The sequence below is a fragment of the Nansenia antarctica genome (genome assembly GCF_963989245.1).
Source record: "Nansenia antarctica genome assembly, chromosome: 16".
NCBI lineage: Eukaryota > Metazoa > Chordata > Actinopteri > Argentiniformes > Microstomatidae > Nansenia > Nansenia antarctica.
Genome location: NC_137686.1, coordinates 23321800 through 23336799, shown reverse-complemented (window position 1 = coordinate 23336799; position 15000 = coordinate 23321800). Strand labels below are relative to the sequence as shown.

General features: G+C 44.4%; 1 protein-coding gene across 3 annotated transcripts in view; it reads right to left on the bottom strand.

The window, feature by feature from the left end:
• The window catches only part of LOC308171442 (adenylate cyclase type 1-like), a gene marked incomplete at its 5' end in the record, with an annotated part of 47484 nt that extends 42728 nt beyond the window's left edge, over nt 1-4756 (bottom strand). For all 3 annotated transcript variants that reach the window (XM_080546288.1, XM_080546290.1, XM_080546289.1), the window contains one exon: nt 4139-4756. In XM_080546288.1, coding sequence (XP_080402414.1) covers nt 4139-4756 — 618 coding nt within the window. The remainder of the gene's footprint in view (nt 1-4138) is intronic.
• Between the last annotated feature and the right edge of the window lie 10244 nt (nt 4757-15000).

Sequence of the window (15000 nt, the reverse complement as noted above, 5' to 3'; positions counted from 1 at the left end):
GGCTGAGCTTGGCCGAGTGTTGACCTTTACAATAACAAAGCATGGGCACACACACAAACAGACAGACAGACACACACACACACACACGCACACACATAAACACTAGAGAGGCCGGCTAGCAAACAGAAGGTCGCTGGTTCGATCCTCACCTCAGGAGGGTGTCGGATGTTAGCTGGTGACTAGAGGGTTGCTGGCATCATATCTAAGGTGCCTACCACTGCCGTTGTGCCCTTGAGCAAGGCACTTAACCCCTAATTGCACCAGGGGGGCTGACTATGACTGTGCCTAGAGCGAACATTACATTTCGTTGTACTCTCTGGGCAATGACAAAGTTTGAATCGAATCTAATATCTCTAACCTTTTTGCTACCAAACTGAGCAATTTCGTCTCCGATGGGTTTTGAGAAGGAAGTGAGGATCTGAGGACGAAAGGAAAGCCTATCGGGACACACTTTCTGCTTACTGGACAACTACAGTACACAACCTCGCCTAACCCAGACCACGTGATCATGAGATAAGTACTTTTTTTCTAAGGTACATTGCGCTACACTCGACACTGACTTTCGTCCAGTCATAATGATGAAATATAAAAAACAGGGGTAATGATAATCTTTCTCCAAGATCATTCGTGCGTTGGGATCTTTGTGGGGGCGGGGGGGGGGAGGGGGCGGGGGGGGGGGGGGTCAGAGGGGGGCCTTGTTTGGGTTTTGTCCAGCCAGGCCTATTTCCTGTGGGCTTCCACTGAGCTCATCAGCAGGCTTAATGGATTTAGCACCTCAGGCTGTACTGTACAGTAAAGTACACTCGCCGGGCGGCGTTGTCCTTCACACCCAGTCCTGGCCCTGGGGTGTGGGGATGATATAGTATAGCTTCCCTAAACGAGGACACAAGCCTTCCCTTCCACCTGCGTACTACCTTAGGGTGAACCAGGGACGGCGATGGGAGACGTCCTGAGCTTGACTGCGTGTCTCTCGCCACCTGTTGTTAAATGACACCTGTTGTCTGGCATGTAAGTGCACTGTCATAGAGCTGCACTGTCATAGAGCTGCACTGTCATAGAGCTGCACTGTGATAGAGCTGCACCGTCATAGAGCTGCATCGTCGTAGAGGCACAGTCTGTTGGCGTACTACAAAGAGCGCGACGCGACAATGTTGTTATCCCGCTCAGAGAGAGAGAAGAAAAGACGGAGAGAGAGAGAGAGAGAGAGGAAAGGAGGGGGAGGGGGGTGTTTACCACTCTTAAGAAGCAATTAACGCTGCAGTGAAGTCCAAATGAAGAGGTGAATAAAACATGCTGGAAAAACAGATGGAAGAAATGTGAGGGAGAGGTTTGAAGAGAGAGAGAGAGAGAGAGAGAGAGAGAGAGAGAGAGAGACAGAGAGACAGAGAGGGATGAATAATTAAAGGAGGGAGACATAGAAATGAGAAAACAAAAAAATGAAGATGAAATATTAAAAGAATTAAGAAGTCAATTAGAGAGTGAGAGGGGGAGAGTGTGTGTGTGTGTGTGTGTGAGAGAGAGAGAGAGAGAGTGAGAGAGAGAAATAGAGAGCAAGAGAGAAAGAGAGAGAGAGAGAGAGAGAGAGAGAGAGAAAGAGAGAGCGAGAGAGAGAGAGAGAAAGAGAGAGAAAAGAATGATTACAGTATGAACAGGCTGAAACTGCCATTATCTGGGCAGGGGGGGGTGGAGGTGATCCATCACTGGTGTTTACTCAGTCTCATTGATCCAGTGTGTTGACTGACTGACAGGGTCAATTTAGAGCGAGCCATAAAGGCAGCAACAAGCAGTGAGATCATTGGTTAAAGGGTGGGATGTGTGAGAATGCCCATGGGATATGAGACTTTGCGTCCCAATAGTCAATAGTCTGTTCCTCGCCTCCCCTCTCTCCTCGCTTTCTTCCTCAAAAGAAAAAAAAAAGGAGAAGAGGTGATTATCGAAAAGGGAAGGAACCTTAAAGACCCCCTCCGGTCAAAACTCTCCAGTCGCATCACACTTCATCCCACGTCGGAAATAACTCCTCTGACTTTGCTCTCTTCTCCAGCTGTCCCACGGTATTGAATGCCCGGTTGAGCTGGATCTTTTTTGAAAGACCTTTCAGCCTCCTCCTTCTAAGGGGCAGAAGCGGACCAAACGATTCCCTACAAAACATGAGGTAATAGGACTGTCTGCCTGTCTGCTCCTGTTCTATTCTGTTCTGGTCTGGTCAGGTTTGTTTTGTTTTGAGTCCCTACTGAGTGCTGTAGTTCCCGAATGGTTGGAGGTTGAGGTTGAATCCCTTTTATTTAAACATATGCCCTCGTGTTACTTGGCATATGCGTTGGCAGCTGCTCATTTCACTCTCTCCGAGGGGGGAGTTATAGGATGCAAATTAGACGGACTTCTCTTTAAGATTGGATTTCTTTCATGTTGTTGTGTCCAGGAGGAACCATTCGACCCGGTTATGAGGAAATGTGAATGTTCCGGAACACCCGTAGGGCCCCCGTGGTGGTTATGAGTGAACGTCAACAGAAAAATATTAATAACAAGTTGAATAAAGTGGATCCCTGAGGCCTAACACCTACTGGCTCCTATTCACAGCTCCCAGTGCTGATCGGGCATCTGATCCCCCCATTATTCAAAAGGCAAAACGGATCCTAGATCAGTACACTGAGGTGCTTTTTCAAGACAAAGCCATTGGGTGTAACTGATCATTTATCAAGGCCTGGTTTATTGACCAGGAGCCAGAAGGGGGGAAAGGAAATACAGACATGGGAATACTTCTCTCTCTACTTAACTTGGCTCTCCGATCCTGACTGTGCAGCAAGTGAACACATGACTGTACATGTCAGAGTTTTGCACATAGCATCACGTGATTCAGATGCTACCCAATATATGAAAGAGGTGCAATACTGTTGGCCTTTAACCATAAAGAGAAATCGAAAGGAGAGCCAAACAGAGAAGAAAAATGATTGAAGCAGCCTTCCAATTTCAGAAAATGTAGCTATATGTTCTCATAATATAGGCATGCAGTTGCTAGATGGGGTGAAATGTGAAATAATAAATCATCTACTGTTACACTGAATGGGAGTGTGTAATGTATTTTCATACTGCAGGTGCGAACCAACAATTGAACCTTGTAGGCCTAACACAGCCACAAGTCAAACGATTCACACGCACAAGGCATCTTGAAGTCAGCGAAGTGACACAGTTCGATATGCATACAGGAAACGTTCACAACGAGCGCTATGCTATTGGCAATGTATTCCCATGGGTATTTATAAGGTAAGGAAAGGAAGGCTTATGAAGTGACCTAGTCGCCTGTCCGTCGCTGTGGTTAAAATCCCCCAGCACGTCATAAGACGTCCGAGTTTAGATCGAGCTTCTTTAACAACTCTCCGCGCGTCACTTGCGTACAGAAGCCAACCATAACCCGGACTAAACAGGAGCCTAACATAGCCCGGGCTAAACAGAAGCCTATCATAACCCGGGCTAAACACGAGCCTAACATAACCCGGGCTAAACAGGAGCCTATCATAACCCGGGCTAAACAGGAGCCTAACATAACCCGGGCTAAACAGGAGCCTAACATAACCCGGGCTAAACAGAAGCCTAACATAACCCGGGCTAAACACGAGCCTAACATAACCCGGGCTAAACAGAAGCCTATCATAGCCCGGGCTAAACAGGAGCCTACTTCTGGCAGACGCTCGTATAGTCAGTCATAAACCGTGCTCTTGGAAGTGGTCGTTGTGGTTTATGTTGAACAATATGTATATATATATAGGGCCTACTGCTTGCTAACTTCAACCAAAGCATGACATTTAATCGCAGGATAGCAGTGTCTGTCCGTCTTAAAACAGAAAAAAAGAAAAAAAGAAGTGTAGCCGATTACACTAAGTGCGCGTATAGAGCCCCGCGCGTCTATCAGTAAGCTCCGCCGGTCGCTGTCCACACACACGGTGCTGAACTTCAGATTGTCGCCGTCTGTCAAGCTGCCCGATATGTTTTCCCTAACTAACAGCTTGTTGATAAAAAACAAACAAACAAAAAAAACATCAGCAGACATGCTTGTAGCTTTAGCCTGACACAAATAAACAAAGCCATGTGACATGCACGGTCGCTATGGACTGAAAATAATGATATCAAAGCAAGCACTCACCGTCCTCCACAATTTCGCATGCGTCTTCACTGTCACCGACGTGGCCGTGACAATTAGATGAGAGATGGCAACCATTATTCCAAACACGACTGCCAAGAGTGTCCGCACAGGCAGCAGCGAGTAGGCGACGAATGTGACCAGCATGAGCTGCCACATGCCCTGCTCCGGGGACGTCGGAGGGTCCATCCCCGCCACGGCGCCCAGAGAGAAGGGACAACAGAGGAAGGAGAAGGTGAAGCCGAACAGCAAGGTCAGGTTAACGATCTGCTGCAGCTGGGTCACCTGCAGGTACTTGACGTTGGTGACGATGAAGAGGGACGTGAAGATGATACAGTGGACCGGGTGGGAGCCCTTGGAGATGGTCAAACTGGTGGGGCTGGACAGCAACTCCACCACGGCCAGCGTCGAAGCCATGACGATGAGGACGGCCAGGGCTTTGAGGGTGGACGTCTGCTCCAGCTTCAGGTTGTAGTTCTGGAAGAGCGACTCCAGCTCCTTGCAGTCGAACTCGTCCTCGCAGGCGATGCTGGTCAGAGGCACGCCGGGTGGACAGTAGCCTCTCTTTCGCCTGGTTTTGACTTTCTGAAACGGAATTTCCTCCATGTCAGGGCCATTCATAAACCGAAAATCAGTTCACAGCCTAAATGTCTAGACAAGACAGACACCTGACCCCCGCGCAACAACACCACCGCACCCGGGAATAAAGAAAGCGCGCAGCCGGCTACAGAGAGAGAGAGCGTCCCAGATACCAAATGGCTGGAAAACTGACCACAGATCAGATCCGAGGGTACGGTAATCTTCTCCTGACGCGCGCCACACACGCACTATATCCACAGGTTGAAATCTGTTGTTCGTCGGGATCTGTCACCTTAGGAAAACGTGCAAGCCTTTTGTCCCTTCCAGGAAGATTTCCAAAAGTAGGCTATCAGCGGTTTAGTCGGTTGAGGGGAAAAAATGTGGAAACAGAGAGAGAGAGTCGCGCACACGACGGTGGAGTTGTGAATCGAACAGCTTTCCACAAGGCTCAGATTGGATCACGCCTGCGCATTATGAGACGGAGATAAGACACGTCTCAGCAACTCAACAGATTGACAAGACAAAACAGAGACTTGAGAGGCATGCAACTCTACTACTGCATAGTCTAAGTCTCCATACATAAACGAACTATCTTTCGAGCATATTTCGGGATTACCATATTACCATATGAGTGATTGAAAAGTAGTCTTGGTGTGTATGGATTTATGGATTATCGATTGAAGATAGGCTACATTGTCAAACAGCATTTTTTGTTTTGTTTTATGAAACTAGATATCTTACAGAAAGGTGGGAGAGTGCCATTGTTGTACACCTCCTCCTTAGTGAAATCAATGTCCAAGCTTGAATCCTGAAAACAAATAGCTTAATTCATCATTTAGGTGAGCTATACCCCTTTAAAATAATTCGACTTCATTCCTTCGACTTTCAAACTACTGTAGCCTACTTCACGGTAACCCACATTGAACAAATGAAACAATTTAAGGTCTGTATCACTATGTTCACAGAACACAGAGGAACATTGGGTGTAGGAGGATCCTGAAGTGGGAGAATGGAACCCTAACCCCTGGAAGAACAATGGCTGTGAGCTCTGTTCTGTGGCTGTGAGCATTTGAGGCATTGTGTCATCTGTTTGGATGTAATAAGATGAATGGATCGACAGCTCCTACATCAAATACTGTAGTTTTTAGGGTAAAACGCATGGGTCAGGGACAGCTATCTCTCTGTCCATGTGTCCCGTTGGTACTGTTAATTAGCCTACATTAATCATATTATTAACATTAGATTTGCTTTGCTATTAACAGAATATAGGCAAAAGTGTCCGCCAAACCTTTGTGGGGAAACTGATATTATTATAAATCTGTCTACAATCAGATCGTGATTACTTTACAGCATTGTCTTGTCGATATGAACTGCAGCCAGTCATGAGGATTATGAATGGATGCTTCCTGCATTACATCCATGTGATAGTCGGTTCGCATTCTCCAATTAGAGGAACATTAGCATATTCATGCAGGTGTGAGCATCTTTTAAAATAGAAATGCACAAGATATCACCTGCATATTTTTTATGTGTAGATTGCTGTGATATCACCTCTGCGAGGTGGGGTGTACAGTGTCCATGTTACCACATCCCTAGTTCTCAGGCAATAGAGTCAGTTGTCAGATCAAGAGGATATGGTTCTCTGATTTAACTGCTATACTCCCTCAGGTGTGAGACCACACTACTATGCCCTTAAATGAAAAGGGTATACTCTCCTTTTCATTTAAGGCTTTAGATCAAAAGGACATACTCCCTAAGGCTATACTCTAAGGCTATACTCCCTAAGGCCTTAGATGAAAAGACTATACTGCATGAAGCCATAGATGAAAAGGTTATACTCCGTAAGGCCATAGACTAAAGTATGTTTAAAGTTTCTCTGAAGAGATGTCATTTAAACAACGTTCATCCGAATCAGAAGCTTTGAAATGGGAAGATAGCATTTCAGTTCTATCAGGAAGTATTACTTGCATAATGTCTTCTCCTTTTTTGTATTGACATTTTTAATCCCTACCAACCTCTCCCCTTATTGGAGAACATGAAAATGATGAACATGACTCCTACTTACAGCTATTTAATGTACTTAAAAGGTACATGTAATATAAAACAAATGCTTGTAATGGACTTATAAGTACATTGGTTATGAATTATTAATTATGTTTTTAGTTGAGATGACCACAGATGACCTTGAAAATAAGGCATTGGTCTGATTTTGAGTACAGTAGGCTTCTGTAACACTGTGATATTGATCACTGTGGAAACACGATAATATTGATCTCAGCCTTTTAAATTGTATTTATTCATATTTTTTCCGCTTGCATTTGGTTTAAACATGCTTTAAAAAAATATATTTACATCCAATTAAAATATTTGTGATCCATGGGTGCCAGACCAACCACCCTATCAAAACACATGATTTAAGGAGTTTCAGTAAGAAGGGAGATGAACTACCACAAGCAGCTCAGAGGTTTATGATAGCGATGGGGTGATTCTATTCCAGATGGTGGAGGTCCCCACCCATAGACACATGCTTCATGACAATGAGTGTTAGACCAACCGCTCTAAACAAAACCATGCATTAAACGTCTAATGATCTCAAGGTTGGCAGATCGGCGGTTCGAGCCCCGGCTGGCCACATGTCGAAGTGTCCTTGGGCAAGACACTGAACCCCAAATTGCTCCCAGTGAGCGGGCCGGCGGCGCCTTGCATGGTAGCTTGCCGCCATTGGTGTGTGAATGGGTGAATGAGAGGCCGTTGTAAAGCGCTTTGGACAAAGGCGCTATATAAGTGCAGTCCATTTACCATTTACATCACAGGTCACAGTATCTGTAAATGAGATAATGCAACAGACAGAACAGGAATTCACCATTACCCATAATTCCCTTGTAACAGGAGCAAGCAATGTAGCAAGATGGACAGGGGGGACGGACGGACGGACGGACGACAAAGACAGAAGATTCATAGGGAATTGTGGGTAATTGCGAAATGTGATGAGGGTTTTGGGATTTTAACTGTATTCAGCCTGTGCTCATGTTCACGTGTTTTGCATTGGATGTAAGAACATTTTCTTTAATTGCCTTTTTCTTTAAGGTGCCTTTTTTGTCTAAATCCTTAGGCAGTATATCCGTTTTATGTAAATGACCAGTATGTAACCTTCAAACTTTATAACAGCATCCTAATGGTGGTAATGATGATGTTAAATTGGTTGCGATCAGGGAATGATTCATTCATTAAATGAACGCTGTTTTGGTCCGACCGATACTTGGTTTGTACAGTACACACACATAGTGACTGGACAGGGGTATTCCAGGAGAGTAGACTAAACAATTTCATCTTTCTGTCTCCGGTGGTTGTTTTTTCAAATCTTGTGCACATGCAGAAACACAACAGCTGCAAGTCCATTTCTGAGGGGGGGGGGTTACATAATTAATATGAAGGATGTGTTGTTCGGAACTTCAAACTGAATTTCATCCCGGCGGCCCGGCGAGATGATGGATGTCTGACAAACTTTTTTAAGGGAGCATGGTAGTCCGGCTTCACAGCTGAGGGAGTATAGCAGTTTGATCTGAGAACTAGATCCTTTTGATCCGACAGCGGATTATCACCAGAGCACAGAGGATGTCCTAAAAAGTACACCTGCCAAGGTGATGTGTGGGATCACAGCAGTCTACAAATAAAAAGACGCAGGTGGCATCCTCTCGTGTGCAGAGCTATTTTAAAAGATGCCCACACTCCTAACATGGACACTGCAGGGTTGAGTCACTGGGAAGATACCAAAAATAATCGTGTGTGTGTGTTTGTGTGGGACACAGGGCTTGTATGTCTGTGAATATGCACTGGACTCACTGTAAAAACTCTGCACTGCACTTTATATATGTTGCACTATCCAATGCACTGTTGTCTGTCCTGTGTTGTCCTGTTTTTTGCATTTGTTTTTGTATACACGTGAAAAAAGTATAAACGCACTTACTGTAATGCCAAAGCAAATTCCTATATGTGTATGCATAATGGCAATAAACGTTATCTGAATCTGAATCTGAATCTTGTATGCATGTGCGTGTGGCTGTGCGTGTGTGTGTGTGTGTGTGTGAGTGTGTGTGCGTGTGTGTGTGTGTGCGTGTGTGTGTGTGTGTGTGTGTGTGTGTGTTTGCGAGTGAGTGTGTGTGCGTGTGTGTGTGTGTGTGTAGGTGAGTGTGTGTGTGTGTGTGTGTGTGTGTGTGTGTGTGTGTGTGTGTGATGCAAGAGAGTGGGATGCAATGTTCTGCAATGTTCTCTTTGAAGTGAAGTTTTCATCTCTACTTGATGATCAAGGGGAGCTGGCCTAATGATCTGAAGAGACAGACTAAACGGCTCCACGTTCTTCCAGAACCACAAGTAGAGTAAAAACAGGCAGAATATCTCTTTGAAGATCGAAGACGACATTGCTTTGCGGTTCTAAACACGTGGTCTTTTCTTTACGCTCAGATGATGTTTTGCCGCGATCTTCAGGTCATGCCTATTAGGAGGCGAAAGCCATTAAGTGACTTATGTTCATCCATGTGGATCATTTATACGTCGGACACAGCAGCAGCAGAGATGTCGTCGGGCGCGTCAAGTCATCGGAGTGTGAGCGAGGAGACGCGGCGCCCACTGTTTATGAATTTATGAATTCAAATGAGATACCATCACCATATCCGGCCACCACACCGAGAGGAATGATGGAAAAAAACACTTTGGCATCAGGCCTTGCTACGGTGTGTGGACGCTCACGTGATTACACTGGAGGGATAACATCTGCTTGGCGGAAACCAGTGGGGGGACGACGACGACGACGACGACAAAGAAACACATCTGCATACCGCTGATCGTAAAGATCTCCATGTTGACACACTCGGGTTTGGAAGACAAGCTCCACACCGGATGGCTTGGACAACCAGAACACCCCCCCTCGCCAGCCACTTGGCATTCAGACGGCGGTGCTCTATCGCTCATTACCAGGGGGAGAAGATTGGTCGTCCGTCAGCCGTCAGAGCGGCCATGACGGCTTGACGCTGCCATGACCCGACCGCGTGCCAAGGAGAGAGGGAGGGAGGGAGGGTGGGGAGAGATGGGAGAGATGGCTGATGTACGGCCTTACTGCATGCGGAGCAGAGATAATAGTCGACCGTTTTTGCCACCGTCTCTCTAAAGAAGATGAAGGGGTTTCCACCTAGAACCCAACAAAGTGATTTGTGATCTGTCCCATCCATGTGATGTAGGTAGGAGAACCATTTGAAGAACCGTTTTTTTGGTGCCAGGTACTGTAGACCCGTCTCTTCTACATGGAGCCAAAAGGGTTATACTGTAGGCCTATATGTATCTTCAAAGACGACGGAAGAACCCTTTTCCCACTCTCTCACTTATCAACAGTGTTAATTGGCTTTGGGTTATGTAACTCTCGCCCGCGAGCGAGTGATAATGTCTTGACAGGTAGAGAGAAATGGCTGGAGTAGAGAGAAACAGACAGACAGAAACAGACAGAAGTGCTTTTTGATAGCAGGAGTGCAGTGCAAAAAAATGGATTTCTCAGTCTTTTAATTGCAATTTCGACCTGCTTGCTAAATGGATGTAATTGAAAGAGAATTTTTGCATATATTGATTTCTTGAGTTAAGTCCCTTTCAGATAGGAATCCTGTTTTCGAGTACCGTAGCCAAGACACACAGTGGCAGCGTGACCTGGTGGGCTACTTTGCGTTTTAAAAATGTGACAGCGGGCGCTTAGGTGGCGTAGCGGGTTAAGCGTCGACCATGTAACCGCAGGGTCCCCGGTTTGATTCCAGCCGGGGACATATCCTGCATGTCATCCCTCCTCTCTCTCTCACCCATCCTTCCTGTCTAAATCTCTACTGTATCTGTCAATAAAATGAAAAATATGAGTGGAACTGCCCCACTCAGAAAAAATAACTTAAAAAATAAATAAAAATGTGACAGCAGCTGGAGAAAGTGGGAACAAGGCGGCAACCGACCAAATGTTCCGACTTTTATTCAGAAAAATGTAAATAAATGTCAACGTTGTTGAAAATCAATGACACACTCGCTAGTCAAGCCAAAACATTGCAATGCAATGGATTCGGTGAGTAATCTCCACTACTCTACACTAACTAGGTAGTAGTGGGAATTACTCACCGAACTTTAAAATTTTCTGAATAAAAGTCGAAACATTTTGATTGGTTGCCGACTTGTTTCCGCTTTCACCAGCTGCTGTCACATATATCGCACTTTGTCAGACTGTCATTGGCATCAACATCCTTACTTTATTCTCTGGTTTCCCAGAAACAGATTAAGTCTAATCCTAGACAAAAAATGCATCTTCAATGGAGATTGTTTCGATTGAAAAATTTGATTTAGTCTAGGCTTAATCTGTGTCTGAGAAACATGGTCCTAGACCATGGGCGTCAGCAGCTTTTTGAATGTGGGGGGGACACTTATTTTTGGGGGGGTCTGGGGGTCCCCCCCCCGAATTTTTTTAAATAGTAGATTCAATTTCCTGCATTCTGGTGCGTTTTACACCCAAAATAATCTCCCTCTTTCTTTGTTTTTCCTTGCAGCTGGCATGGTCTGCAATTACTGACTACTATTATGTTTTGGTTTAACTCACAGAGGCCTGACACTGACACGTGGCACTTTTTAGGTACTTTATTAAATATGAAGATTCAAAAAGAATCAAAGAGTGAATTAGAAAAGAATGAGGTAACTTTGAGTCAACAAATTGAATAAAAAGTTATGAGGAAACATAAAATATGTACCTAGGCTACTCAGAGCCTATTACAATCAAACTTAGCCCTCTTCAGTGCATTGCAGAACATACAACTATAACAAACAAAAAAAAATCAAAGAGTGAATTAGAGCTGTCTCCACTGCCCCTGCCTGCTGCCCCTGCCTCTGACTCACTCTCATTCTCAACCACCTATATCAGGAGAAATGGGGATGCATTGAGCACTTGTTCATATTGTTTTTCTCTAATAGAACATTTGACATAGAAATACAATCATCAATACAAAAAATACAATCACAAGCATTTTAGAAATAGAAAAATAAATGGAACAGGTGTTTTCTTCTTATTTTTTAACCCTAGCTCAAGCAATCAGATGCAAAATTGATTCTTTGGGTGGGTGCAATGGCCAAATTAAATTGTGCAAATGCTCAGGGCAATGAACACGGGCAGGAGATGCAATAATGACAGGACAGGTAAGCACTGTGAGGTGTTTGTCGCCATTCTGTGCTTTTGATGACATTTCGCCTGTGTCTGTTCTGCATTTAAACATGTCTAACCGCACTAGTAATGCCTAACAAAACTGCTAGTGCCATATAGCTGATCTAGCTCGTATTTGGTTGCTAGCTATGCTAATTCTATTGCTAATACAGAGAATGTCTCATAAGGTGCTAACATTCTTATCAGAAAAGCTGGCTGTGTTTGACCTTGGGAGAACGCAATGTTGCTGTTTGGCCACTCACGGGAAAACTTGGATGACTTTGACTTACTTTTCTCTTCTTAGATTTTTTTTTCCTTATATCCATCTTGGTGGATGATCTAAATATCGTCTTGCCTCAGTCTGAATGTTTTGAATCTGCGTGCGTGTCTGATTCTGCTGCTGCCGTGTTAAAAACAGAAGTAAAACGCGGAGTGGACTTCTGGATATGGGCAATCCCCTACTCATAAAGTGGAACGGATTTGATTGTGAAGCAATGAAAATAACGCTGACCAGTCATGCAACATATTTTTGATGGCAAATGTGGGGGGGTCCAAACGACCTTGTTTCAAAGGTGGGGGGGACACGTCCCCCCCCAAATATATGGTGGTGACGCCCATGTCCTAGACGGTCTATTCCTGTGGTAACATCTGGGACTGATCAGCCCCTCTGTATGCCAGGCCCAGGTGATGACAGTGGGTCATCCACAACACCCTTCATCTGTGACACTGTCCCAGGGGGACGGCAGGATGTTGCAGGCAGCACACAATAGCAAGAGGCTGACATTCAGCCTCAAATCTCTCTCTCATAGTTCATATCTCATATACAGTATATTGTAGGCCTATATCCTTATTGCTGGATAGCTTCGGGTGACTGCAGGGTCTCCCACATCAGCCAGATGATACTATCATCAGTATGATAATGCTGATATGATATGATATGATACACCAGAATCATAAGAGTGTCAATATGAGCGAGACAGCCATCCAATGGATTCCCTTATTCAGTGATGAGCCATAGTACCAGGATCTGATTAATCTGGAATTCATTGATCTGGTATCTGGTATCTGGTCTCACATGCATCGGTTGAAGTTAAGATAGTTGTTCTACTCTCATTGAGAAATTAAGTCATATTCATAAAGGTCAAGCATTATTGTAAAATTCAGAAAATATGCTGACAGTGGTTTGAAAAAATACAATTATTAATTAAATCAATATGTTACTAGTTGTTACAAAATACATTTTTATTGTAATTATTATTAAAAAATGTAAGCGTCATCTAAATGGCTAAATGGCATATATATATTATTTGTGACAGGATCTGGTGAAAAAGTCCCCAAGTAGTGCATTTTTGTTTTTACAGATTATGAAAAGCAGATTGTAAGCTTTCAAATGATTATAGGTCATACATTGAAATCTGGAAATAGTTGAAGAAGATAGCTTATTTATACCTCAAACCAACGGAGAAAATCGATCTGAACCAAAACACACTCGTTTGCTACCATCGCTTTGTTTACAAGCCATGTATCACTAAGCCAGTAGCCACGAAGCAGGACGGCAGACGATACAGTGAACCCAATTTACAAATACTAAGTATTTAATGATCCTAAATACTGTATTGGGTGGGTTCGTCAGCACTTACATTGTCGTAATATGAAAATATTAAATACGCTTTTTGGTCATTTGCGCGACTTGAGATGTGCCGGCAAGCGGACCTTTTCACCATACCATGTCACATATATATATTATATATATGTGACATGGAGGCATGCTTCCACAGGTTTACAATGAGACATGCTTCGATGGGTTTGTGAGTGAGTTTGACTGACAGCTCTGTGTATTTCTTCTATACAGGTGGAGTGTAATCCTAGTGGACCTCTTGGCCTCTCTGTGACATAAGGAGGCAAGGATGAAAGTTGTGGTAGCCCCCCCCCCCCCTCCCTCCACACACACACACACACACACACACGCACACACACACACACACACACACACACACACACACACACACATGGCTCCAAGGGCTCCTGTGTGACTGCTTTCCTTCCCTCAACAGGTCAGAAGACCACAGAGGCTCTTTACATTCTCCCTCTCTCTCTCCCTCTCTCTCTCTCTCCCTTTCTCTTTCTTTCTCTCTCTCTCTCTCTCTCTCTCTCCCTTTCTCTTTACATTCTCTCTCTCTCTCTCCCTTTCTCTTTCTTTCTCTTTCTCTCTGTCTCTCTCTCTCTCTCACCCTCTTGGTCTCTCTCCCTCTCTCTCTCTCTCTCTCTCTCTCTCTCTCTCTCTCTCTCTCTCACACACACACACACACACACACACAAACACACACACACAGAAAATAAATGTGATCCCAGATAAAGCTTTTCTTGACTAATGTGATGCTGTGTGGGGCGGCCACTGTGTTTCGTCCTTGTCAGTGACCCTTATATTTCGAAACAAAAAAGATAGAGACTATGTTTATATTTAACATGTTAACAATTAGCATATTCTAGAGATACTGGTATCACAATCGCTTCATCTCTAAAACTATTTACTCAGACATTCACATCGGATTTTGGAATGGGTGTTGTTGCTGGGTAGAAAAGCAAAGACGCTACACTACCACACAGTTTGAAGTTTAGCAGTTGCAGCAGCTTTTTGATTGACACTACAAAAGAAAAAGGTTAATCCTGCTGCTTGTCTAAGTACAGTACTAGTGCAGTGTCACACACACAAACACACACACACACACACACAAACACACTCACACTCACACGCTCACGCATGCACGCACGCACCCACACAAGCATGCGCGCACACACACACACACACACACAAACACTCAGAGGAAAATCATAGAGACAATGTATAGGGGAGAATATTAGCAAACAAAACAATTATAGCATAATCTTTGCTAGAATTGCCTTGGGCTAAATAGGTGTCTGGTTATGCTAGCTGTCATCAAGTTATCATCAATGATTATACCAGAGTGCCCTGCAGGTCCCACTGGTGTCCAGACATGGTAGAAGCAGGCTGCTGGAATCGTAGACAGATTGTCTCAACACTATCCTATTCCAACAGGGAAGCTATTCGACACAGTGA